Source organism: Chelonoidis abingdonii, chromosome 7 (genome assembly GCF_003597395.2).
Source record: "Chelonoidis abingdonii isolate Lonesome George chromosome 7, CheloAbing_2.0, whole genome shotgun sequence".
NCBI classification, from domain to species: domain Eukaryota; kingdom Metazoa; phylum Chordata; order Testudines; family Testudinidae; genus Chelonoidis; species Chelonoidis abingdonii.
Window position 1 is genome coordinate 95,999,400 of NC_133775.1, and position 24,002 is coordinate 96,023,401.

Sequence of the window (24,002 nt, forward strand, 5' to 3'; positions counted from 1 at the left end):
CCTCTCTGATCTCCTGCAAAATGATTAAGGAACAATGGGAAGAATAAAAGATCATATGGATTAACTCATGATTTTATACACCTACTGTACCACAGCAAACCAGCTCATTACTGTATAATGTAACACTACTTCATTATTATTATTTATGAGGCTCCAGTCAGGGATAAGATAACACATGTAAAGTACACATAACACAAAGAGTGTACAATCCAAGTATAAGATGAGAGGTAACAGGTGCATACAACAAATAGACCGATGGAGTACAAGCTTACCGTGAGATAGACCGCGACGGAACTAACAATGGTCTCAGTTTTAATTTGTTTAATTTGTTCATTGGTTGAGTGCTCAGCTCTTCGAAAGTTTCACTAATGGTGATACTTACATACTTACCTGCAGGAGGTGGAGAGGTTTCTGAGGTTTAATTCAATAATGTTCATAAAGCATTTTAGATCCTCTTATGGAAGGCGCTAGGTAAGTTATTATTGTTTTAGCTTCTTTTAAAAGACACTGCTGAAACCAGTGTGTTTTTGTGGGTATATCATTATTTATTCTCAAACACCACAAGCATGCTAGGCATGCTACAGAAACAGGTAACAAAATACATGAAATAGAATGTTTAAAAAAATTAGGCATTTGCTACAAATGGGGAGGGGGAGAACTGTCCGATCCCTGCCTCCTTTGTGGCGGAAAGTGGAAACTGGGAAGTAAATGAGGAATGAAAAATTTCAGCCTCAATGGTTAAAGTTTGGCAAAGTTATAAGCAACTGAAAACAGGGTCTTATAACGGGATGTACTGGGCAATCTCAATACAGGTCGTGCTACTGTAACCCACACACCTCCTGGGTGTGGTGTTCAGTCCCATCTAGTGGCACCAAGACCACTTAAAGAGAGAGATTAATGAGTTTGCTCTACAGCTTTAGCTAACAGCTAGTGGGCTTTTAGCTCATGTGGTAGAGGCTCATGCACTAAGCTCCAGAGGCCCCAGGTATGATCTGGACAACCGTGGTCTGTTGGCATTACAAGTGGAGGCTTGTCCAGCATTTTAACTGGGCAATCTCTGATATTCAGGATGTGCTTCCTGAGATACAGGAAGTATGTAACCCACACACCTCATGGGTGTGGTGTTCTGTCCCATCTAGTGGCACTGAGACCACCTAGAGGGAGAGGGCGTTAAATGAGTCTGCTTTATAGCCTTAGCTAAGAGCCACTTGGCCATGCACTAAGCTCCGGAGGTCCCCGCTTTGATCCCGTGGCTGACAACTGGGGTCTGTTGGTGTTATAGTACCACTTCTGCTAATAATATAATTTCAATCCATTATTTGTTAAGTTTTAGCCTGCGCAAGTCACCACTCTCCATGCTCCAAACAACTTACAAGCTGGCAAGACAAGATCCAATGGGAGAACCCAGCAGAAAGCCTTACTCTAGAGCACTTCCCCTCTTTGTGATGGGACTGGACTCCTTCCCCTCCTGGCAGGCCTGGTTACTCACCTGCTTGCTTCACTATTACAGCTAAATTGCCAGGACCTCCTTCGCGCCTCCAGCGGCCCGTGGCAGGAGCACGTTCTCGCCTGGCATGCCCGGGCGGAGCCAACCCTCTGGTGCAGCCCCGCACTTTCCAGCAAGGAGGGAGGCGGGCAGGGCTCCCCGTTCTACTCAGGCTCGCTGGGGTTCTCGGCGGCTCCCCAAGGGAAGGTGGCTCTGGGCCCTCGAAGCCCGTGTACTGATGCCATTGGCTGCGCCCTGTATAAAAGTTAACCCGTCTCTGGCACAGGGTCCGCAAAGGCGCGGACTACAACTCCCAGCATCCCCCCACCCCCACGGGGCGGCACAGCCGCGGCGACCGCAGTCCGGGTGTCCCCCGGCCCCTTTTGCAGAGGAGCTGGGGCTGAAGGGGCGCGGGGGAGGGTGTCTTTGCGGTGGCCCTGAGTCCCCCCCTCCCTCGCTGGCTCCCCCCAGACTGGGGGCGCTGAGGGCGGCTCCCCTTGGCCTCTCCAGCCTGCAAAGGGGAGTTTCCAGGAAGTGGCCATATTGGATTCATTCAGCCGCATCGATCCGGGGAGCAGAGCGGGGCTCCGGCAAGGCAGTTTCCCGGCCAGAGACCCACACCAGGACCCCCCGCTCCAGCCATGGCTGCCACGGACCTGGAGCGCTTCTGTGTGAGTGCGAAGCCGCGCTCGGCGCTGCCCGGCGGGGCAGGGCGCGGCGCTGGGGCTGCGGGCAGCTCGCCCCCAGCCCGGGCTGCAGGCGGGGCGGGAGGTGATGTGTCACTCGCCGCTTTGTGCCAGGGCGCGCGGGAAGTTTGGGGAAGACGCGCTGGAGGCAGCTTCCCCCCGGGGCCGCACCGGCAGCCGCTGCCGGCCTCTGGCTCCGAGGGCGGAGGAGGGGGGTGCAGCCCGGAGCAGGGCTCAGCCTCCGCTGCAGCGAGCTTGCGGCCGGGGGTCCCGGCTCTCCGGCAGCCCCGGGGCGCACAGCCCAGCCCAGCCCAGCGCGCAGGGACGGACCCTCTCGCCCGTGCCCAGCGCGGTTCTGCCAGCGAGCCCAGGCCCTGCGGGCTGGAGGGTTGAGCCCCAGCTTGGGTGTGAAGCCCGGACCCGCGCCCTCCCCGGGCTAGGTTGGGCTCTGCTGCAGTGGGATGCTCTGGGACTCCGGCTGCAGGAGGGACAAGGGGAGAGGGGCGGTGACAGCGGGGCGCCTGGCGTTGCTAGTACGCGGGGATCGGGAACTGATCCCCCGTTGGGCTTTCGCTGGGAGCGGGGAGTGCTGGGCTGAAAGAGATGATCCGGGGCGGGGAGGTGATCCTGGGTCTGTGCAGAGCTGGGTATTTGCAGACGTGTTGCAATGTTTAACTCTACAAACCCGAAAGGTTCTTCTGTTCCATTTCGCAAGTTCTGACACAACAAAGGGACAGTCCTGCTGAATGTAGGTGGAGAGTCTCCTTCCAGTAATGAAGAGCCAGACACCAGCAGGCTAGAAAGGTAGTCAGATCATTCTGGGCCCAATCCTGCCAGCTTACCCTGAGCACTCTCAGGCTCTGGGGATGAGTCACTCTGATACAATCTCATGGGGCTGGAGACAGCTAAATAACCTTTGTTATTCTGCTCGTGGAGTAAAGTATAGCTTGGCATGATTAAGGGTGGCAGAATCATGCCCTGTTTGAACTTGTCCTGGGGCATAATATTTGTAAATACTATATCCTGTAATTCACATTAAGCACCACACTGCTTCTTGGGCAGTTCCATTTAAATCAACCTAAGGAAGACAAAATCTGGCCTTTAACTTGGGTTGTGTATTGTAGTGCTGATTCATTCTTTCTCTGTGTTACTTTTCATTTATCCCAATAAAAAAAAAGTTAAATCTCTGTTTCTCCAGCCCCATGAGATGTTGCTGTTCTGTACAGCTATAAATCCTACTCAGTGTTTTCTACAACAAATAATTGTTTTCTTCAGAATAAAAGAAAAAAGCTGATTGTTGAACTCCTGTGCATGCCATTATCTTATCTAGAATATAGCAAACGTTTGTTTAGTTGGCAGATGTGTTTGGCCCTTGCAAATCCTTAATTGTGTAAACCTTGGCATCTAAACAAGAAAGAAGGAAAGGATATTTCTATAACCAATCTTGTGGGTGCTTCTGCATGATCAAATTAATTTACAGTTTGACCTGCACTTTTATAAACAATATCAGGTATGATTTAGTGTGTGTCTTAATGTTAGCTTGAAAGTTTTAGAGAAACATTGCAACATTTCTACAAATACCACTGAAATGTTTTGATATGCTTGTTTTGAAAGAACAGATTACAGACCTGTAGGGAACAGGTGGGATATCACATACATAAAATCACAATATAAAGTGTGGGTGTAGGCTCAGAGCCAAATGGCAGATGTTGGTATTAAAGCTTCATTTCATAGATGCAGAAATATGCTTCCAGCAAACAAATGGTCACTCTGCAATAGTTTTAAGGATACACTATAAATTTCAGAAGAAAATTTCCATCCAGCCTATTGTATAGTTTCAGTGTGTGGTTTGATGCTTAAATGATTCATAAAGATGTTTATAGTTTGTGAATATCATTGTGATGCCAAATATGCTCACAGAGGAAGTTGAATATTCATGTGTTCATAGGTATGCATTTATATAGGGATGAGAAAAATAAATAAAGTGAGTTAAGGCCTTGTTTACAATAAGAAGAATTGTCTGGATACCAGTTGTATGTAGATCTCTTGAAACACTGCCAAAGGCTTGCTCTCCATAGCTAACACTATCATAGATTATTAGGGTTGGAAGGGACCTCTAGAGATCATCTAGTCCAACCCCTTGCTCAAAGCAGGACCAATCCCCCTCAAGGATTGAACTCACAACCCTAGGTTTAGCAGGGCAATGCTCAAACCGCTGAGCTATTGCTCCCCCTTGCCACCTATATTTTTCCATAAAGAGTAATTGGCACAAAGAAAAATTAGCCTTGTGCTTGAAGGTGCTTTTTTAAAGAGTACTTATTTTATCTTTGTTCTTTAGCCAATGTACAAAGAATATTGTATAATAAATCTGAAACATGACTTAGGTGAGGAATAGAAGGGCGGCAATACATGCTGGATAATTGCTACCAGAAGTTGATCTGACAGAAATCTGTTGGCTTAAAGCTGTTTTTTGTCAAAGGCTTAAAATTGTGTTGGAAGGGTACCCTACATAAACAGGCTGATGATGTATCTTTCTACCTTTTGAGAATGGAAAATGTCTTCGCCACATTACATAGCATAGTCCCCTAAACGCACCATTTTGTATTTTGATGTTGCTAAATAAATGGGGCTGTAAGCGATGGTCACTTGAATTATAGACGTCAGTTGTGCTAACACAGATAAGTTCCTTCTACTGTTTTGTATGTATAGTTCTTTCTACCAAGAGTCTTCAGCTCTGCTTCATTGCTCGGCAACCTGGGATAAAATTTCTCAGCTGGAGAGTGAATTTTTAAAAGTGATTGTCATAAAGAGATAGTAGGAGTTAATAGAACAGAAGTACTTTATATCTCTTTTGACTGTAAAGGGTTAACAAGTTCAGTAAGCCTTGCTGTCACCTGACCAGAGGACCAATCAGGGGACAGGATACTTTCAAATCTTGAGGGAGGGAAGTTTTTGGGTGCGCTGTTAAAATTTGGTGGTTGTTCTCTCTGGGTTCTCAGAGGGACCAGATGTGCAACCAGGTTTCTCTCCAATCTGTCCGATACAGGCTCTTATAAGTTCAGAATAGTGAGTACTAGGTAAATAAGGCGAGTTAGGCTTATGTTTGTTTTCTTTATTTGCAAATGTGTATTTGGCTGGAAGGAGTTCAAATTTGTATTTTGCCGAAAGGATTTTACTTTGTACTTGAATACTTAGGCTGGGAGGGTATTTCCAGTATCTATAGCTGAAAGACCCTGTACCTAATCCATCTTAAATTTACAAAGATAATTTTTACTGTTTTTCTCTCTTTAATTAAAATTCTTGTTTAAGAACTGATTGTTTTTTTATTCTGGTGTGAGACCCAGGGGACAGGGTCTGGATTCACCAGAAATTGGTGGGGAAAAGGAGGGAAGGGGAGAGAGAGATTAATTTCTCTCTGTGTTAGGATTACTGTCTCTCTCAGGGAGAGTCTGGGAGGGAGAGAGAAGGAGTGGGGAAGGTGCATTTCCTCTCTGTTTAAGATTCAAGGAGTTTGAATCACAGTGATCTTCCAGGTACCCAGGGAGGGGAAGCCTGGAGAGGCAAAGGTGGGGGAAAGGGTTTACTTCCTTGTGATAAGATCCAGAGGTCTGGGTCTTGGGGTCCCCAGCAAGGTTTTGGGGCCAAGTGTACCAGCACTAGGAATTCTCCTGGTTGGCAGCGCTACAGGTTCTAAGCTGGTAATTAAGTTAGAGGAATTCATGCGTCGTCGCTCATCTTTTGGACGCTAAGGTTCAGAGTGGGGAATTATACCATGACAGTGATACTTGGGCCACAGGGAGAGAAATTCCCTTTCAATGTAATTGAAAAACTGTAAATTGTTTAAAGTTCACATAATGCAAGTACAGCTTTTTTGGTTGGTTTTTTGTTTTTTTTTTTTTTTTTTTTTTTTTTTTTTTTGGGAGGGATGGGGTGGAAGTGGAGAATGGAAACAGAATCATTTATGTGTAATGGGGATGTAATTTTTTCCTGTTTGATATTTATGTAAGAATTTCTAGAACATTAGCTTGCTGTGTGTGTGTGACATTAACACTGACCTGGTTTAAAACGAATCAATAATAATTGCAGATAGGATTAAGCTGGAACAACAGATGCAGCACTCGCTGAACTTGTGAGAAAACAGGGTTCATACCTGCACCTTGTGGGCTCAGCCTTTCAATAATAATAAATAACTGATCTTTAGGTAGAGTCAGACTTTCAAAAGAGCTCAGCTCCCATTTAGGCACCTACATGAAGTGGCTGGATTTTCAGAAGAGATCAGTGCCCAGCAGCTGCCACTGAAAATTGGTTCATTTCCTTTAGGTGCCTGAATGGTAACTGAGCTCTTTTGAAAATCTGGCCCTATCTAAAGGCCAGGGATGCTACATCAGGTGGTCTCAGTATTGCCCAAGTAGCAGGAGAGAGCATTTTATACTTGAAAGAAGCAGGGAGGGGAGAACTAAAAATCTCAGGTGGTTTCTAATTTATACACCTCTACCCCGATATAACGGTGTCCTCAGGAGCCAAAACATCTTACCGCGTTAGGTGAAACCGCGTTATATTGAACTTGCTTTGATCTGCTGGAGCGCGCAGCCCTGCCCCCTGGAGCGCTGCTTTACCGTGTTATATCCAAATTCGTGTTATATCGGGTTGCATTATATTGGGGTTGAGGTGTATTGGAGAGCTCCGACCACTTCCTCCCCATGTTGACAGTGGACCTGCCTAGATGGTCTGTTTACATGAGACAACACTTATGGAAGAAAAGTGATTGTGTGGTTAAAGTGTTGTGTTGTGTTGTGAGAGCTGAGTCCTACTCCCAGCTCTGCTACAGATGTTGTCACCTTGGTCAAGACATCTAACCTCTCTATGGCTACTGTAAAGTTCAGATGATAATAGTTCCTTATTGCTAAGGAGCAATGAGGCTAATTTCTTTCAGAATGACTGTGATGCTCTAAGTCCAGAGTCCTTATTTACACAATTAGCATTTCCTCATATATACCATGAGGAACATTGTGGAAAAACCCTATCTATCTATCTATTTAATCAGATTGCTTTTTCAAAAAGCAATCTGATTAAATAGTCTTAGGGATTGTATAGTGTAATGGTGCCATCAGTTAGTTGACACTGATACCTTACTGTGTTACGACTCTTCAAATTAAGAATCTGTATTTAAAAACTCCCCAACTGCTTGCTTCTCCAGTATAGTTCTCCACCATGTCTTAACAGCCCCCTCCAACACAACGAAGTTCCGGTGAGGTGGTACTATTAGAAATAATCAACAAAAACAAGTGAAAAGAAAATTCTCTCACAGAAAGCTGCATTTAAGACTGCCTTCATTCTAGGCTGCAGAATCACACCATCAGTGCTCAAGAGTGCTTTTGTTCTTGTAAATATAGTGCTTGTAAGAGATGTTGGCTTCACAGTCCTGGAGACTGTAGTCCTCTGTTGATCCCCACAACAGTTACAGCACAGGCATTGGCAGCACTAGCTTTCCATTAATGTGCTCCGGCTCTGACTTGGAAGTCATACATAGGGGAGGATGGTTCAGTCTCTGTGCCCATTACTACCCTGGTGTGTCTATTGACATGGTTAACAAATAAAAACCGCCCAGCTGGTTTGTGATGCAGATATAAATTACCAAATATCCATCAGATGTTACTGAGCTGGGATGCACTTGAACCAACCTCCTATACATGAAAAATATTAATTTCATTATCAGTCCTCCAAGCCATCCTGTGCTTAAGAGGTGACACATGTGATTGATTGCCAGTGCTGTGCCAGCGTACAGTAGTAAAAGGATGTTGGTATATCTGCTGTGCAACAGCCAATCACCATGTGCAGAAAATGTGAGAAGCAAAGCAGGAGGAGGAGAACAGTGGCAGGGAAATGCAATGGATCTGGAGAGAGTTAACAGACGTGGGAGGGGAAGAAGTGGGAGAGCAGGCATTGAAGAAAAGCGGTAGCGTAAATGGAGCTTAAAATGGGACAAAATTTGGAGACCCACAATTAAAAATAGTCCAAAGAGTCTGGCTAATTTCATTTCAACAAGTAACATAGTTAAGAATCCGATTAACCCACTAATACATTAATTGATAGGTGCAAATGCAGTAAGTCACTTTGACCTTAACTGCCCTCAGAATGGCACATTAGTATGAGTTAGAGCCAATGTGTCAGGCCTGATATTCAGCCTTAACAGTGACTGTTCGGGCAGCTGTTGTCTTGTCACTCCCCTAGGCCCTGGATTTTGAAAATGTCATCCCTAATCTATATATGCAAATACTATGACTGCACAGATTGGGGATTTATATATGCTGGAGACCAGCTGGAATAATAACTGGTGATTTGCGCATAGGTATACCTGAGTTGTATACACGGCCACAGGGAGGGGGGCAAATGGGGCAATTTGCCCCACGTCCTGTAGGGGTTCCCACACGAGTTTTTCGGGACCCTTGGAGCGGAGTCTTTCACTGGCTCCGGGGGCTCTGGAAAACTCTCGTGGGACCCGGGCCCCTGGAGCTTCTTCTGCTCCAGGTCTTCGGCGGCAAGTCGGCGGTGGTGGGGTCCTTCTGCTCCGGGCACCGCTGCTGAAGTGCACCGAAGACCCACACGGGGGGGTCCTTCCACCCCGGGACCCGCTGCCAAAGTGTCAGGTCTTCGGTGGCATTTCGGTGGCGGGAGCCTCCTGCCGCCAAAGACCACAGGCCCCCTGAATCCTCTGGGCGGCCCTGGTTGTATATGCAGAAGAGATGGTGGAATTTTCGGTGCTAACCTCATGTGCCTGTTTGATTTTGGCAGACATTTAAGAGAGTCCAACGATTGTTGCCTGTTGGAAGAACTATGAGTGCTGTCGTATTGTTGTCACCTGTTTATTTGTGTAGCTAATGACCACGAGGAACCACCAGGAGAAACCTTTTAAAATATCTCTAAAGTTTCACCAGTATTGGATGAGTCTTGCGGAACTTTCTGCATTGCCTTCACTGCTGGTTTTGTTTAAACAGGAGTTTTCTCCTTAACAGCTGGTATCCTCCTGCCTGTTGCATATAGTCACTTCAGAGTCTGGTGTTTGAGATATCACAGTTCCTCTCTCCATGAAAAGGATTCTGCTGTCAAACACTGTCTTGTGTGGCCTCACAGAATGATTTGGGCATGAGGAACAGGCTGAGCATAGAAGAGAGAAAGCCGCATGTATCCAGTTTGGGACTGAACAATTGCCAATGAAAAGGCCACTGTTGGGGCAATGCAGGCCCCAAATGTAGGTTGGATATTTTTGAAAATAACATTTCAGAAATATTCCCACGACTTAAACAATTCCAGTGAAAATAATTTTTATTTGGATACAAACATTCTCCTGCAGATTTTATAACCCAGCCCACTGCAGCATTTTGCTAGAATTTGGGAGCCCTAGAGAGAAACTGACTAGTCTGTTCTTATTGTCCAGCTTGAGTGTTTACCTTTGATCTTGTGCTCAGTTTGGAAGAGTGAGATTATTCAAACAGGAACTTCAAAAAGAAGTGAGTTTTAAAATTGGTAACAGATCAGGAGGCAAGTGCAGCTGCAGATCTGCTACTCCAAATCAGAGTGTGCAGCGTATTCCCTTCCATGCACTGGCTAGATCTTCTAGCTGGGATGTGTACTTGCCTGAGGAGGGTGGATGGGAAATAATCTCCCTCACTGTTCTCCTCCGCATGAGGTTGGCACTGCTGGCTGCATTTCTGAGCCACAGTCTATCCCCAAGTGACCTGCCCAAGATCATCCTTCTCTGACCCACAATCTGTCAGGCTCCAGAGAACAGTGTTTTAACTCTATGTGCAGAACAAATGTCTTCTGGAAAAGTATCAACTCTTCCAAAGGCATTGCTGTTTCTGGCAGTGCAAATCCAATGCATCTCTTCCTCCCGTAATATAGATACGTTACTCCAAGTGGGAGTTCGGAGTTTCTTTTTAAATATGTGTGATCACTGCAAGCTTTGAGGCAGTGGGAGTAAGAACACACAAACTAGAGAATCCTAGAACCATCTGACGCCAGCATGCCCTCTAGAGAAGCAATAACACATGCAACCTGAAGAACAACTCTCTCTTTCTGGGATGCAGTGAGATGACAGGGCCTCTTTTTTGGTTTGTGGCTGTGAGATGTCAGCGAATCTCCAGCATTGTGGGGAGTGGTAACATTTTGGGAACTACACTATATTTGGGAAGATTATGCCAATGTTGTTTCCAGCTACTATCAGGAAAACTGGCCCTCTATCTTTTTTTCCCAGTGTACCTGCTGTTCCTGTTTCCTTCATCTCAAGGTTTGATGTACCCCAGTGGGAACTATGGCTGCCTGCCACCTCTCAGGATCAGTCATTAGTGTCTGTGGAACTTTCTCCATCATGCCTGTTCTTGTGCTCTTGCAATATTTCTTCCTGATAATCTCCCTATCCCTTTCCTGTGTGCCTCTTTGTTTGGAGTGGGAGAGGAGGGAATAGGACACAGTATGTGAAAAACCAGATTGTACAGTAAATTGAAGGAATCGAGTCTCATGAAACAGGGAGAATAGTGCCCCGTTCGTTCAGGGCCAGGATATCTGCACCATATCACTTCCAACTTCATCAAGTGTGTGAGGGGGGAGTGAGAAAATGTTGATTTGAGAGGCTGGTGGTGAGATTTGGGGGCTTTTAATTTGGACATTGGTCAAAAACATTTGTATTGATTTTTGACTGATAAAATCCATACATTTTTCCAGAACTTGAGCTGGGGCCATCTTAAATAAAACCAATAAAGTCTGAGACAAAGGGACCCTGAAACAATGGGATGTTAGATAGCAGGAGTGCCCCATGCTAACTTGTAGAACAGCTTGAGAGCTGAGGAACTTGAGGAGAAGGTTCAGAAGAACAGAATCGCTCAAGTCTTCGGTCTAGGCCTTGAAGTGTCCCTTTCAGAAGCTTGCTAGCTGGCATAAATAGCTATATAGGCTCTGAAACATGACCGACATTTTTGGGGTGGAGCAAAGGGTGAAGGGGAAGGGGTGTCAAATGTTATTTGAAAAGAGGTTATAGGGAAACATTATTTTCTGAAAAAAATCTGGGTACAGGCCTGTCCCAACAATGGATATGTCAAGTTTCTGCCAAATATATTCCCTGTTGTGCTATGAACTCTCTTAAACTCCCAAGCTAAATAGGATCCAGGGATGGGCAGTTTTGTCAGTACTTGGATGGGTGACTTTGTTTAGAAGTTGAAATTCCTTATTGTAGCCAAAAAGTGTGTGTCTCACACACATGAAATTTCAGATATGTCAAACAGCTACAGTAGAAGTTCCCATGAACTGTCATGCCTTAGAAGGTTGTTAAATGATGTATATTCCAACCAAGGCCCTGGTGAATGAGGGTGGCAAATTGTTGGACTCTAATCCCACCCTTTCTCCCAGCTTACTTCAGTTAGCATACAGCAGGGTGGGCAAACTGTTTGGCCCGAGAGCCACATCTGGGTATGGAAATTATATGGCGGGCCATGAATGCCCACGAAATTGGGGGTTGGGGTACAGGAGGGTAAGGGCTCCAGCTGGGGGTGCAGGCTCTGGGTTGGGCTGGGGATGAGGGGGTTGGGGTGCCGGAGGGTGCACTGGGCTGGAACCGAAGGGTTCAGAGGCTGGGAGGGGGATAAGGGCTGGGGCAGGGGGTTGGGGCATGGGAGGGGGCCCAGGGTGCAGGCTCTGGGAGGCGCTTACCTCGAGCAGCTCCCAGAAGCAGCGGCATGTCCCCCCCCTTGGGCTCCTACATGGAGGCTCAGCCCTGCAGCTCTGCACGCTGCGCAGTCCACAGGTGCCACCCTTGCAGCTTCCATTGGCTGTGGTTCTCTACCAATGGGAGCTGTGAAGGTGGTGCTTGGGGCGGGGGCAGCGTGTGGAGCCCCCTGACTGCCCCTGGCATAGGAGCTGGAGCGGGGACATGCTGCTGCTTCCGGGAGCCACATGGAGCGGGGCAAGCCCTGGATTCAGCTCTTCGGCGGAAGCTCGAGGGCCAGATTAAAACTTCTGGAGGGCTGGCTGCAGCCCCCAGACCATAGTTTGCCCGCCCTGGCACACAGTATGGGTTTAGTGGGAGTTTTGCCTGAATAAGGACTGCAAGAATGGGCCCTGAGAGAACTACTTCTGCTTTCTTCATCTTCCGTAGGCATTGTAGCATAAGAGTTTATTCTGCAGTATCACGGCTGAAAGGACTATGCTGAATTTCTCTTCTTCTGTTTCAGTTTTGCTGTTAGATGCTTTTTGAATTGTATTGACTCTTCAGATTAATAGTATTTTGCAGCTTTCTAAAGGTCTCAGTTAATAGGATATATAGTAGTCAGCTTATTAGCCTGATGATTTTATGTAGCTCTTGGAGCCAAGTGGTTATGGTGCATATGTACAGCGTTGCCTTAAAGGTTAGGTTACTTGTCGTTTTCCTGATATTTGCCATTAAGCACCAGAACACGGCATACAGTAGTGGTATTTGGACTGCCTGAGTTAGCAGCCAAGGAAAGAATAGCTTATCACCATAGAGAACAATTATATGAATTCAGAGAAATTTGGGCCCAATTTCTAGATATGTTTGGGTACAAAACGTTGACGTGGCTAAAACAGTTCCAGACTTCCATTCCATATAACCCCTTTGCTTTTTCTCTCCTCGTTCTGCCACCACAGCCATCTCCTTTCTTCTTCTGCCCATTCATGGATGTCTTCTCCTATTTTATCTCTGTTAATTCCACCCTAACGTGTTACGTTTGTGTAGTATTGTCTGACTTTGTATTGTCTGGTCTCAGAGTTTTGATAAGCTGTCATTGCATAATTCTATTGGGATAACATATGAAAAATGAGGTATTTCAAAACACATACAAACTGTAAATCATTTACCTTTTTATATCTTTTCATTGTCTTTCTTTATGAAAATCTATAGAAAATGAAACTCACTCATATACAGAGAATTTTCCATTGGCTGGAAATGGAAATGTCTTGGAGATACTGTGTGTTGGATTGTTGTGTCATGAGCACTGGAAACTAAACCCAGTGATGACCAGAATTCATTGACTCTCTTAAGAGTAACCCCCTACCAAAATCCCTTTCTGCCTTGCCTAAAAAAAAGTACTGAATGATGGAATTCATTATAAATAGGCAAGGAATTCTGGAAACATATGCGGGAATTAACCATGTTTATTTTAAATAGTAACTAAAACAAATAATCTTGGTGGCAAATATCCAGCATACAGAGTAGAGCAGCTGGATAATTACATAGTATGAATCAGAGTTATCATCTCCTCTTTCGATGACACTTCCTAAAAAATGCCATTAACCTTTACCAAACCATTATGTGGTGTAGAATTGCCCATTAATATCTCTTTGAGGTTGTGGGGCAAACTTCTGCTTTCGGTTACTCCAACAGTCATTCATGTTGCTCTGGGTGGAACTTGGCAGCGTGTCTCATTCACTGGCAGACCCATTACTCAACGTAAGGAGAGAGGATGGTTGGGAGGGAAATGTGGTTAGACCAGGGGACTGCAAGCCAGCACTGCCACTGCCCTGTTGTGTGACTTTGGGAAAGTCACTTACTGTGTCTAACTTGAGGGGGAGGGCAGAAATAATGCTTATCCCCTTGCATTGGGTTGTGAGGGTTAATTAACTAAGGAGCTGTGTAAATACTATCTAAAAGACAAAAACGGAGGGTAATTTACTAGATGGCTTGGCTTGGATATTTTTTTAAATAAGGAACTGAGGAAGAAGTATCTGTTCTAACTTTTGCCTTCTCAGTAAGAGGTTATTTGTAGGGGAATGGAATTCTTATGCAGCTGAAGTGCTGAACTTTCTCATCCCTTCAAGGAAATGTCTTTCATTTTTGGTTCCATAGTTTCCTTCTGTTTCCCCTGATGTTCTTCATTCTCAAAGGCAAAGTTTGTATTTGCAAAAGACTTTCTATGTGGCACGCCTGGCTTGCTCATTCAGAGCCTGAATGTATAGCTTATGGATCCAAATACCAGATAAAACAGGAAAACAGTGATTTTTTTAGTTTTGCTTTTAACATGGGAGAGGCATCTGAGCACAGCTCTGTATGACATGATAGATATTGTATGCAGTGTGATGTAGCTGTGTTGGTTGCAGTCTATTAGAGAGAGATAGTGGGTGAGGTAATATATTTGATTGGACCAAATTCTGTTGGTGAGAGAGACACGCTTTCAAGCTTACACAGAGCTCAAAAGCATATCTCTCTCACCAACAGAAGTTAGTCCAATAAAATATATTATCCACAGATATCTATCATGAGGTATCTTCTTTCTTCAGTGCACATAGATGTTTCTAATAAATGGAGTTACAGGTGTACTTTGGGACTGAGCCAAGGTCTTTTGTGTCAATGGGCATCTTTCCACTGACTTCAGTAAGCTTTGGGTCAGCCCCTCTGAGAGGAGACAATATGTTTGATGGTTCTTGCTTTCCTGAGTTGGTGTTCTGGGGCTCTGGGCCTGCTTGTGCCCCCACTGAAGACCATTAGAATTCTGCCACTGACTTAGCAGAACTAGGATTGTGCCCATTGTATGGGAAAGTTTAAACTAAAAACCAAAGCCCCCACCTTTTTGATAACTATTTAGAAAATAAAAGAAGCCTTCATGAGAACATATCTATTCAGATGAGGTTTTGCAAAACTCATATTTGCCCACGTACCTGAAGCTTGAGCTGACTGTATCCTATAGGTTGTGTTGCTCTACATGGTTTCATCTTTAAATCTTAAACTGAATATTGTGGGGGAGTTTTCTTAGCATATTTAAATATTGTGTTCCTGAAACTGGATATTCTTGCTACTTATAGTTGGTTCAGTAAAAGATGAGAGAGGCATCTGAGCGCAACTTTATATGTCATGGTAGATATTGTATGCAGTGTTGTAGCTGTGTAGCCCAGGATATTAGAGAGACATACAGTGGGTGAGGTAATATCTTTTATTGGACCAACTTCTATTCTCACTACCTTGTCTCTGGGTGTTCAGTGGCAATGACAAAACTTATGTCTAATCCTCATTTGTTTAATGTGATTAGACCTTGCAGACATTGAAACTGAATGGCTAAGAGATTAGAAAGCAAATTTCCGTACTTTTTTTTATCAGTTAAAAGGCTTAAAGGGGAATATAAGCCAGAGCTGGTCATTTCATCTGTAGAAAGCTGAACTGGTGCTGTATTTGTAGATAGTATTTGTTCTTAGATGGATGTACAGTATATAAGCTGAGATGGGCAGCAATGTATTACCTAGCTGAAGTTTTACCTGGCACAATAAATGTTGTTTATAAAAAAAAAAAAATCCCCCTCCCCCCGCAAGATGCTGGTGTAAAGCAAATAGCAATCCACATAATTCTGTGAAGAGCTGCCCTGGGGGTGAAAGGCTGAGTAAGCGCAGTGGGAAAAGGTAGAAGTGTGGGTATATAATACAACTGTTTGCTTGCAAGAGCTGAGGAAAGCGCTCTGATGTGCAGGCATATAGAAATCCAGGCTTCTAGATTGGTTCTGAGATTTGCTCAGCTTTTGGTTTGCTATTTAAATATCGTTACAAGGTGGTGTGAGAAATCTCACCACCATTTAGGCAAAGGGGAGGAATTTGGGAGTTTTGTTTGCGTAAGAAGTGCAAAATTAGTCCTTAAATGGAGTTCTGTTTGTTAAATGAGCCTGATAACAACACTTACATAGCTGGGTGACCCTAGAAATCAGACCCAGGAGCCTGGATTTTAAAGATACAGGAAACAGAGCACTTTATTTCCTGGGAGGTGCCTGGTTAGGGTAGTCCAGGATCAGGGACCCATGGTATAGGAAGGGCAGTGTGAAAAATAAACAACAATGGACTGATTTGCAAAGATGTTGTACACCTGCAGCTCCCAATGACTTCTATGGGCTTTGGGGTTGCTACAAACCTCTGAAAATCAGCCTACAAACTTTCAGGGTGGGTGCAGTTTGTTTTCATCTTTTGCAAGTGTCACTTTATGAACAGAGGAGGATCCAAACTTTTCTTGCCTCTGCAATTTTGTTACAGTGTTAAATAAAATTAAACACAGATTTTGTTGTTCTGGGTTTGGTTTCTTTGATGACATTTGGGGCCAAGTCTTGGCATCTTGAAGCTGGGAGAGACATTGAATAATAGCGTAAGTGTTCTGGGAAAATTCTTGACATTCTTAAGAAAAGGGTTAAAATGGAAGGGTGGGGCTGGGTAGGGATTGTTTTTCCTGTGCGTGATTTTTAATTCTGGACAGTGCCGTGCAGGGCCGGAACTCTGTTGCAAGCTTTGTTGTCGTGAGTTCTATGCAACGGGAATCAAGCAACTTTGGGGGTATGGCTACACTTGCAGCTGTACAGCGCTGCCGCGGGAGTGCTCCCCTAGCGGCGCTTTCAAGTGCGAGTGTGGTTGCGGCGCCAGCGCTGGGGGAGAGCTCTCCCAGCGCTGCAGGTACTCCACCTCCGCGTGGGGATTAGCTTACAGAGCTGGGAACTGTGCCCCCTGCGCTGGGGCACTGTTTACACTGCCGCTTTACGGCACTGTAACTTGCTGCGCTCAGGGGAGTGTTTTTTCACACCCCTGAGCGAGAAGTTGCAGCACTGTAATGCGCCAGTGTAGCCAAGATAGTCTCCTTTGTACGAAGAAATGCCATGGCTGTGATGTCAAAACTCAAATGTGAAATCTGTGGTGCTTATATTGGAGCGTGCTTGTGGGCCTCAATGGAGAAGGAAATGCAAATATGCTGAGAACTTAGATGCATGATAGTAATATCACCAGAGTAACAGCAACACTGAACTAGTAAGGAAGAGGTCTCACAGAGCTGCCTAGAGGAGCCAGCTGTTAATATAGGGCCAGATCACCCCCTGCCCTTCCTGAGTGTCTCCACGTGTGGTTCTGAGCTCCTCTCTGTGGAAGGGAGTGGGGATCAGTGCCTCCATGGCAGGATTCCCTTGTCTCTCTTGCCTGATCTCTGTGGAGGGCTCTTGTCACTGTCTGGGGGCCTTGTGAGGGCAGAGGGACATAGTTGGGTAAGCAGAAGGGGGAAGGGTTTACATCCTCTCTTCCCCTGTCCTGTAGAGGATGTCCAGGAGTGAATGGTGTATGCCGGTTTCATACCTCTCGCCTTGCCAAGGCCATTTATGAGAGAGGCCAAAAAGGAGCAGCACCAATAAATTATTAATCCAGGAATCTTAAAATTCAGCCAGTCCTTTCCTTTAGTATAACTGGCTCTCTCCTTGGCTTCTGTGTCATGATCCTTCATTTCTGATGTCAATAATTTTCCACAATGAAAGGGGGCACTCAATTTGTGTGCGCCATAGGCAATTTGGGAGTGAAATGCGTGACATCCTGTCAAATGAGGTGCACTTGAGAGGGACACCTAGTGTTGAGCAGCTCTTTCATTGTTGTGGGCCAGCTGTTTAAGAACATGGTTTCTGGCCTGTTTGGACCAAAACAAAAAAAGAAGAAAGAAAGAAAGAAAAGTCCCTGTTAGGAAACCTGGTAGAGCCTTTCTGCAGTATGCCAGCTCTGGTGATTTATATCATGTCCTATGATGTTTGGTGGTGGTTCATAAATCGCCAGCTTCTGGAGCCAGATGATTTAGGTGAGAATCTCTGTTTTTTATATGAATGAAAAGTAAGCTTCTAACCTTCATGGTTGCAGAAAAAAGCTTGAAATTTTGACCCCCTTCAGGTTCAAAAGTCAGAAGACAAATCCAAGGAAGGAAACCAAAATTTATTATTTTCAGAACCTCACTATTTTAGCCAATGTCCTGATTTGTAGGGCCTGACTCCTGATTTTCGTTTTCAAACGTTTGTGGTCGGGGATACTGCTTATGTGAGTAGCTCTGTTAAGGAGGGCTCCCAGAATTAACCTGATGATGAGCCGATGGTGCCTTGCCTTGGCTGACGTATTTTACCACCATGTCAGCTTGATGTGTTCAGGGCTAGACAGCACAATTTATGAAACTCCGGGGGCCCAGTTTATGCTAGCACCTCCCCTGGTGGGAGAATGTCACTGAACCTTCAGCACAGGTGCACCCTGAAAACATAAAGAGCAGAGAGCAGCAGATACAATGACATGCTTTCCTCTCTGCTAGCCACAAAATAACCCAGCCAACTCTGTGCTGAGGCAAAAGAGAGAAGCTCAAATGCAGCAGACTGCAATCATAATACAAATAATGAATACAAACCCCATGTTTAAATGCTCTTATTGATCCATTAAACTTTTGCCTTTGCTTTGAAATACCAGGCCCTGATTGAACAAAACACTTAACGATATGCTTATGTCCTATTGACTTCAGTGACTCTTAAATGGGTGCTTAACTGCTTACCTGAATTGGGGTCCAGTGGAGTCTCAGGGCTGGTCTACACTACGGGGGGAAATCGATCTAAGATACGCAACTTCAGCTACGTGAATAACATAGCTGAAGTTGAAGTATCTTAGACTGAATTACCTACCGTCCTCACGGCGCGGGATCGATGTCCGTGGCTCCCCATGTCGACTCTGCTACCGCCGTTCGGGTTGGTGGACTTCCGGGATCGATAGGGGCTCGTTCGGAAATTGATATATCGCATCTAGATGAGACGCGATATATCGATCCCTGAGAAATCGATTGCTACCCGCCGATATGGCGGGTAGTGAAGACATAGCCTCAGTATCACCTGCATTGCTATTAGATGTTACAGTTTTCTAGCATCACAAAGGTCAGGGAGTCTCCTCTCTTCTGTCTAGCTTTGTACCATCAATATCTCATCATATGGTGAATTTTAATACTGAGCACTCTGCTCATCAGGCCACAGCTAACTGTGTTATGATTATCGACTGCCTCTATAAGAGTATGGATAGTTTACCTAAACCCTCTATGGATACTTGCTTTGCTGTCTGCCTCAGCACCTCTTAGCCATCATTAACCTATCCCGAGCTATGAATTTGCTACCTCTTTGATGCTATTATTCTTTAACCAGCATTTTTACATAATGTCAAACTTGCTTGACAGAGCAGTAATATGTTATTTAATAGTGCTCAGCACATGGGTTCAGGGAAGATAACGTTTTAATCTGTAAAAAAAAATCCTGGGTCTGTTGTGAATTTTAGTCTGAGCATTGCCAGGATCATAAAAGTGCTCCTGGAAGGTCAGACAGTGGCTTTGCCATTACTCCTCCTAATCTGCCAGGCCCAGATAAAGAAACTTTACTCCATGAAACTTTGCGGTACGTGCTGCTCAGCCCCTAAAAAATGTCAGTTGGTGGGTGGTCTATTTAATAACAAAAGAAAGGATTTAGTAAAGTAAAAGGTACAGGATCAGAAGGGTGGGAACTTGAAGGAAAATCATCTGGCATATTATTGATATAGAAACTAGCATTAACTTTGAAACATTCCTGGTTGGAGCCAGGGGCTGGCGCCAGGAAACCTGTGTTTTATTTCTGACACTAACTCCTTGTGCGACATTAGACAAATCACTCAACCAACCCATGCCTCGGTTTCCCCATCTGTAAAGTGAGAACAATAACATTTCTGTCTCTGTAAAGCTCTTGGAGACAGTCAGAGGAAGGGCCCTATGTGATGGACGGTCTGATCTGGTTGTGGGTTCTCAGTGCCTCCCAGGATCATGCCTTCCATATACGGTAGTATTGTTGTAGTTATATAAGGGTTTGTATCCTGTGTAGACTGCAGCCATTAGAGGACAACATGATTTCTCGCTCTTGCACAGGTCTGACATCCAGACCAGCAGGGAGCTGTGTGGTTAAGACACACATTGTCGGTGGTGGGAAGGACAGACAGACAAAAGTAAGGCGTTACAGAATGAGTAAGCCTCTGAGACTGCCTCACCCTGCCCACTTACCTGTCAAAAGGTTAGCCAAGTTATTCTGCGTAATCTTCCTTCCCCCACCCCACCTTAGTCATAATTAAGATTCCTTTGGAGGGCCCTGAATTACTGCAGAGCTGCAACATGAATGAGTAATTTCCCCGTGCCATTCATTTTTCATTTGGGAGGCAAGTGAATAGTATCTTAATCAATGCCATTGACTTTTGCATTAGAGTGTTTGATGTTGTGCCGTTGTGCCAGGGAGCAGAGAACGAGAAGGTAAAGAAGGAGTGGGCAAAGTTTTTGGCCTAAGGGACACATCAGGTTTCGTAAATTTTATGCAGGGCCAGTTAGGGGAGGGGGTTGTGGCCTGGCCACCACCTCCTATCTGCCCCACCCAGGGACTTCTGCCGCATCCAACCCCCCCGTTCCCTGACACACACCTCACTCTCTGTCCCCTGACCGCCCCTGGACTCCCCCCTCTCCCCATCCAACCCCTCCTCTCATTCCTGACTGCCCCTTGGAACTCCTGCCCCATCCAACCACCCCTTCTCCTTGTCCCCTGACTGCCCCCAGAACCCCTGCCCCTGACTTCCCCCACCACCCCATTCACCCCACCTCCTTCACTGACTGCCCCCTGACCCTTTCCCCCCCCGACTACCCCTGAACTCCCCTGCCCTCTATCCAATCCCCCTACTCTCTGCCCCCTTACCGCACTGCCTGGAGCACCGGTGGCTGGCTGCACTATAGCTGCGCTGCCCGGCTGGAGCTGGGCCACGCCACCGCCACCACCACAGTGCAGCACAGAGCACCGGGTCAGGCCAGGTTCCGCAGCTGCACTGCCCCAGGAACTCACAGCCCTGCCGCCCAGAGCATTGTGCCCGCGGTGGAGCAGGCTGAGGCTGCGGGAGAGGGGGAACAGCGTGGGAGGGGCCAGGGCTAGCTTCCCAGGCCAGGAGCTTGGGGGCCGGGCAGGATGGTCCCGTGGGCCGGATGTGGCCTGGAGGCTGTAGATTGCCCATCTCTGAGGTAAAGTCATTTTCTTTGTGATTAATAAGAGGCCCGATCCTGCTATCTGCTGAGCATCCTCCACTCCCAGCGAAGACCAGTTGTGCTGAGGGTATTCAGAACCTCACAGGTTTGGGCCCAGAAATGGCACCTAAGGGATATTTTGTATGTAAAAATATAACTTCCCTCCTTCTTTTCATCTCACTTTTTTTAATAACTGAGGGCTGGGAACTGCAATCTGTCTCCTTAACATTAGTTTCTCCTTGTATCCTGTTCACACTGTAGTTTGGTTAGACTGTAAACCCTTTCCTCCATCTGTTTGCTATGTGTTTTGTACAATGCTTGCAACCAGGGGCCATGATCCCTGACTGCCCCCCCCCTCCCCCCCCGGTGCTGCTACTATAATACAGAAGAACAAATCTCATAATACATTTGATGTTACAGGGTACTGATGGGTGCTGGGCTAACGATGCCAATTTTATAGCTTACCCAAGCTACAAAATTCAGCTCCTGGTGTGATGGTGTTTGAATCCAGGCTATAGTTCTTGGGCTGCTTCCTGGCTCTAAGAGCCAAATTCTGCACTATGCACATGTGACTCTTACCTACTTCCCTAGGACCGAGGATGCTCTGTAAATGAAAACATATTCTGTCCATGACAGTTTCCAAGCTGGAAAAGCCCTTCGATGCAACGCCCTGTGACTGTGTAGAGTTGGCTTCCATTGTTTTATTGAAGAAAGCAGTAAACAGAAAGGCTCAGAGATGCAAGCTTTAAACATGGCTGTCAGTGAAACTTGTCACAGTTTCCTGGCATTGAAACTAGAGGACTCGGTTCCAGTCCAACCATTCGTCCTCCCAATTATCAGATTAGCTCTTGGAATGCTACAGCCTCAACCGTGTTCTAATTAGGGTTGCCAGCCCTCCAGTATTGGCCTGGAGTCTCCAGGAATTAAAGATTAATCTTTAATTAAATATTATGTCACGGGATTAAATCTCCAGGAAAACATCCAACCAAAATTGGCAACCTTAGTTCTAATTAGACACCTTGGCTGGAGTTAAGGCAGTCAGCAATTTTATTCCAATTTTTATTCTTCCAAGCCGTGACGACAGTTCAGGGAGTGTTCTCAAGGGCTGGGCTCATTGGTGGGGAACCCTGTACCTGTTAAATTTACAATTTATGACTTTCTTAAAATAAAGCCATTTTTATTTTTTATGAAAAAGAACATTTTTTTTCTGTTAAGCCTTTGCCTGGGAAAACTGCCTGCTATTTATCTTTTGTTTCACATGCTTTAGTTTGCCATAGAAGGGGAGGTTAGGGGGAGTTTTAGAAACAAGAAAATGCCGCATTTATATAATCCCTTAGGGTCCAAGCCCAACAGTTCTCACTCCTGTGGTGTTTTCCTTGAGTAACAGCTGCATGATTTACATATTAAGTCTTGATCCTCAAAACTTTACTTGCAAGTTGCTCATGTGCTTAAGTGTTTGCCAGAGTAGAGTCTAAGATTTTAATGAACATACTGAGCATCAGACTTAACCAGATAAATTGGGCCTGTGGCACTTGCTTATTTTTTGCTTTGAGTTGCCACATTAAGAAAAAAACAAAATCATTTAAAAGTGTTGGGGTTGTTGCCTGTTAAAAACACAAGAGTCAGTTGTCAAACAGCATTTCTCATTAAAATGAGGTTAAGATTAAAACTGGCAGTTGGCAAAGACCAGATTTTTAGGTCAAGTAAAGCAGGAGGACTTTTTCAGGTGAGTCTGTGCTGATAGTCCCTTTTGAGGACTGCCCTGCTCACACTGCCACCTGCATTTCTGAGAACCCACAGGGGTCAGATCCACAGCAGGCATAAGACAGCACGACTCCTTTCTTCGCCAGAGGCCTGCTGGGGAAATGGTACACGCGAGAGGAAGCAGAGTTAGTCTGATGGTGGCGTTCTCTGTAAAGTGCACGTGTTGCAGTGAAAAGAATCTTCTTGGGAGTAGGGGCTGGAAAATGGGATGATATAGTTTGAAATTGATGCTAATTTGGGGATGAAAACAGGAAGAGTTTGGGAGCAGGAAAACTACATCTGACTTCATTAAAGGACCACGACCAAACTGGCTGCTGCTGTTTTTTCTCTTCGTTCCTTTGCCACCTTTTCCTGCTAGCTAAGGCTTGTTAGTATGTAGAATGCCTGATGCCCACCCCTTCATTCAAAAGCTTCCTAGTTTGGTCCCTCTGATCTTTTTTTGGTGCAGCCTCTCCTTGGGCACTTTCTGTTTTGAAAAAGAAGGACAAAATGTTCACCTTCCATTAATGATATGTTTTCTGGCCAGTTGGTGACTGCAGAGAGCAGAGGCTACATCCTACAAGGTGCTGAGGGCCCTCAGCTCCTAAAATGGTAGTGGAAATCAACACCTCATAGAATTGGACACTTTGGGCTTTGAAAATAGTCCTGCTGAGGTTGTTCCTTGAAGGCCACCTTCCTACGCTCCTTGCTCCTCCATAGGCCCCTGAATGCAGCTGGTCACATGCATGCAGCTCACCTGTATGGCAGTGCAGGCTCAGGTAGCTGTACATCAACCCAATCTTGCATTTGCTTGGCTTCCATGATACTTCTCTCAGCACAAAATGCATGCATCTCAGTCTGAGGAAGTTACTGGTGGATGTCTCGAACCTCCTGAGAAGCAGGGAGATTTCAGGTGAGCAGGGAAAAGAGGAAGGAGAACGCAAGAAAAAATATATGAGGGGAAAAAGAGAGCAATGGTTGGGTGGCAGGCAAAAGAAGAGATGATGGCAGATGTCCAAGGGAACGGCATCCAGGACATGAGTAAGAAGAGGCTGTGACAGGAAAACGTAAGGAGTTACTGCCTTATAGCGACACCTGCTTTCTGTTGTCGGTGGTTTGTCCCTCCTTACTGTTCCTCCTGGGTGTAAAGAGCAAATCACACCACAGACATAACAGGAAGGAACCACACAGGCAAAATGGGGTCCAAATAGCTGTGTCAGATGACTACATACAGTGTATAAGGCCTGGTTACACGTGCACGCTGCTGCTCCGG

At 45.6% G+C, this 24,002-nt stretch overlaps 1 protein-coding gene across 2 annotated transcripts in view; it reads left to right on the forward strand.

Annotated features, from left to right (window-relative positions):
- The first annotated feature begins 1,832 nt into the window (after positions 1-1,832).
- The window catches only part of SEPTIN8 (septin 8), a 68,287-nt gene continuing 46,117 nt past the window's right edge, over positions 1,833-24,002 (forward strand). For both annotated transcript variants that reach the window (XM_032769205.2, XM_032769206.1), the window contains exon 1: positions 1,833-2,157. In XM_032769205.2, coding sequence (XP_032625096.1) covers positions 2,128-2,157 — 30 coding nt within the window. In that variant the 5' untranslated portion in view covers positions 1,833-2,127. The remainder of the gene's footprint in view (positions 2,158-24,002) is intronic.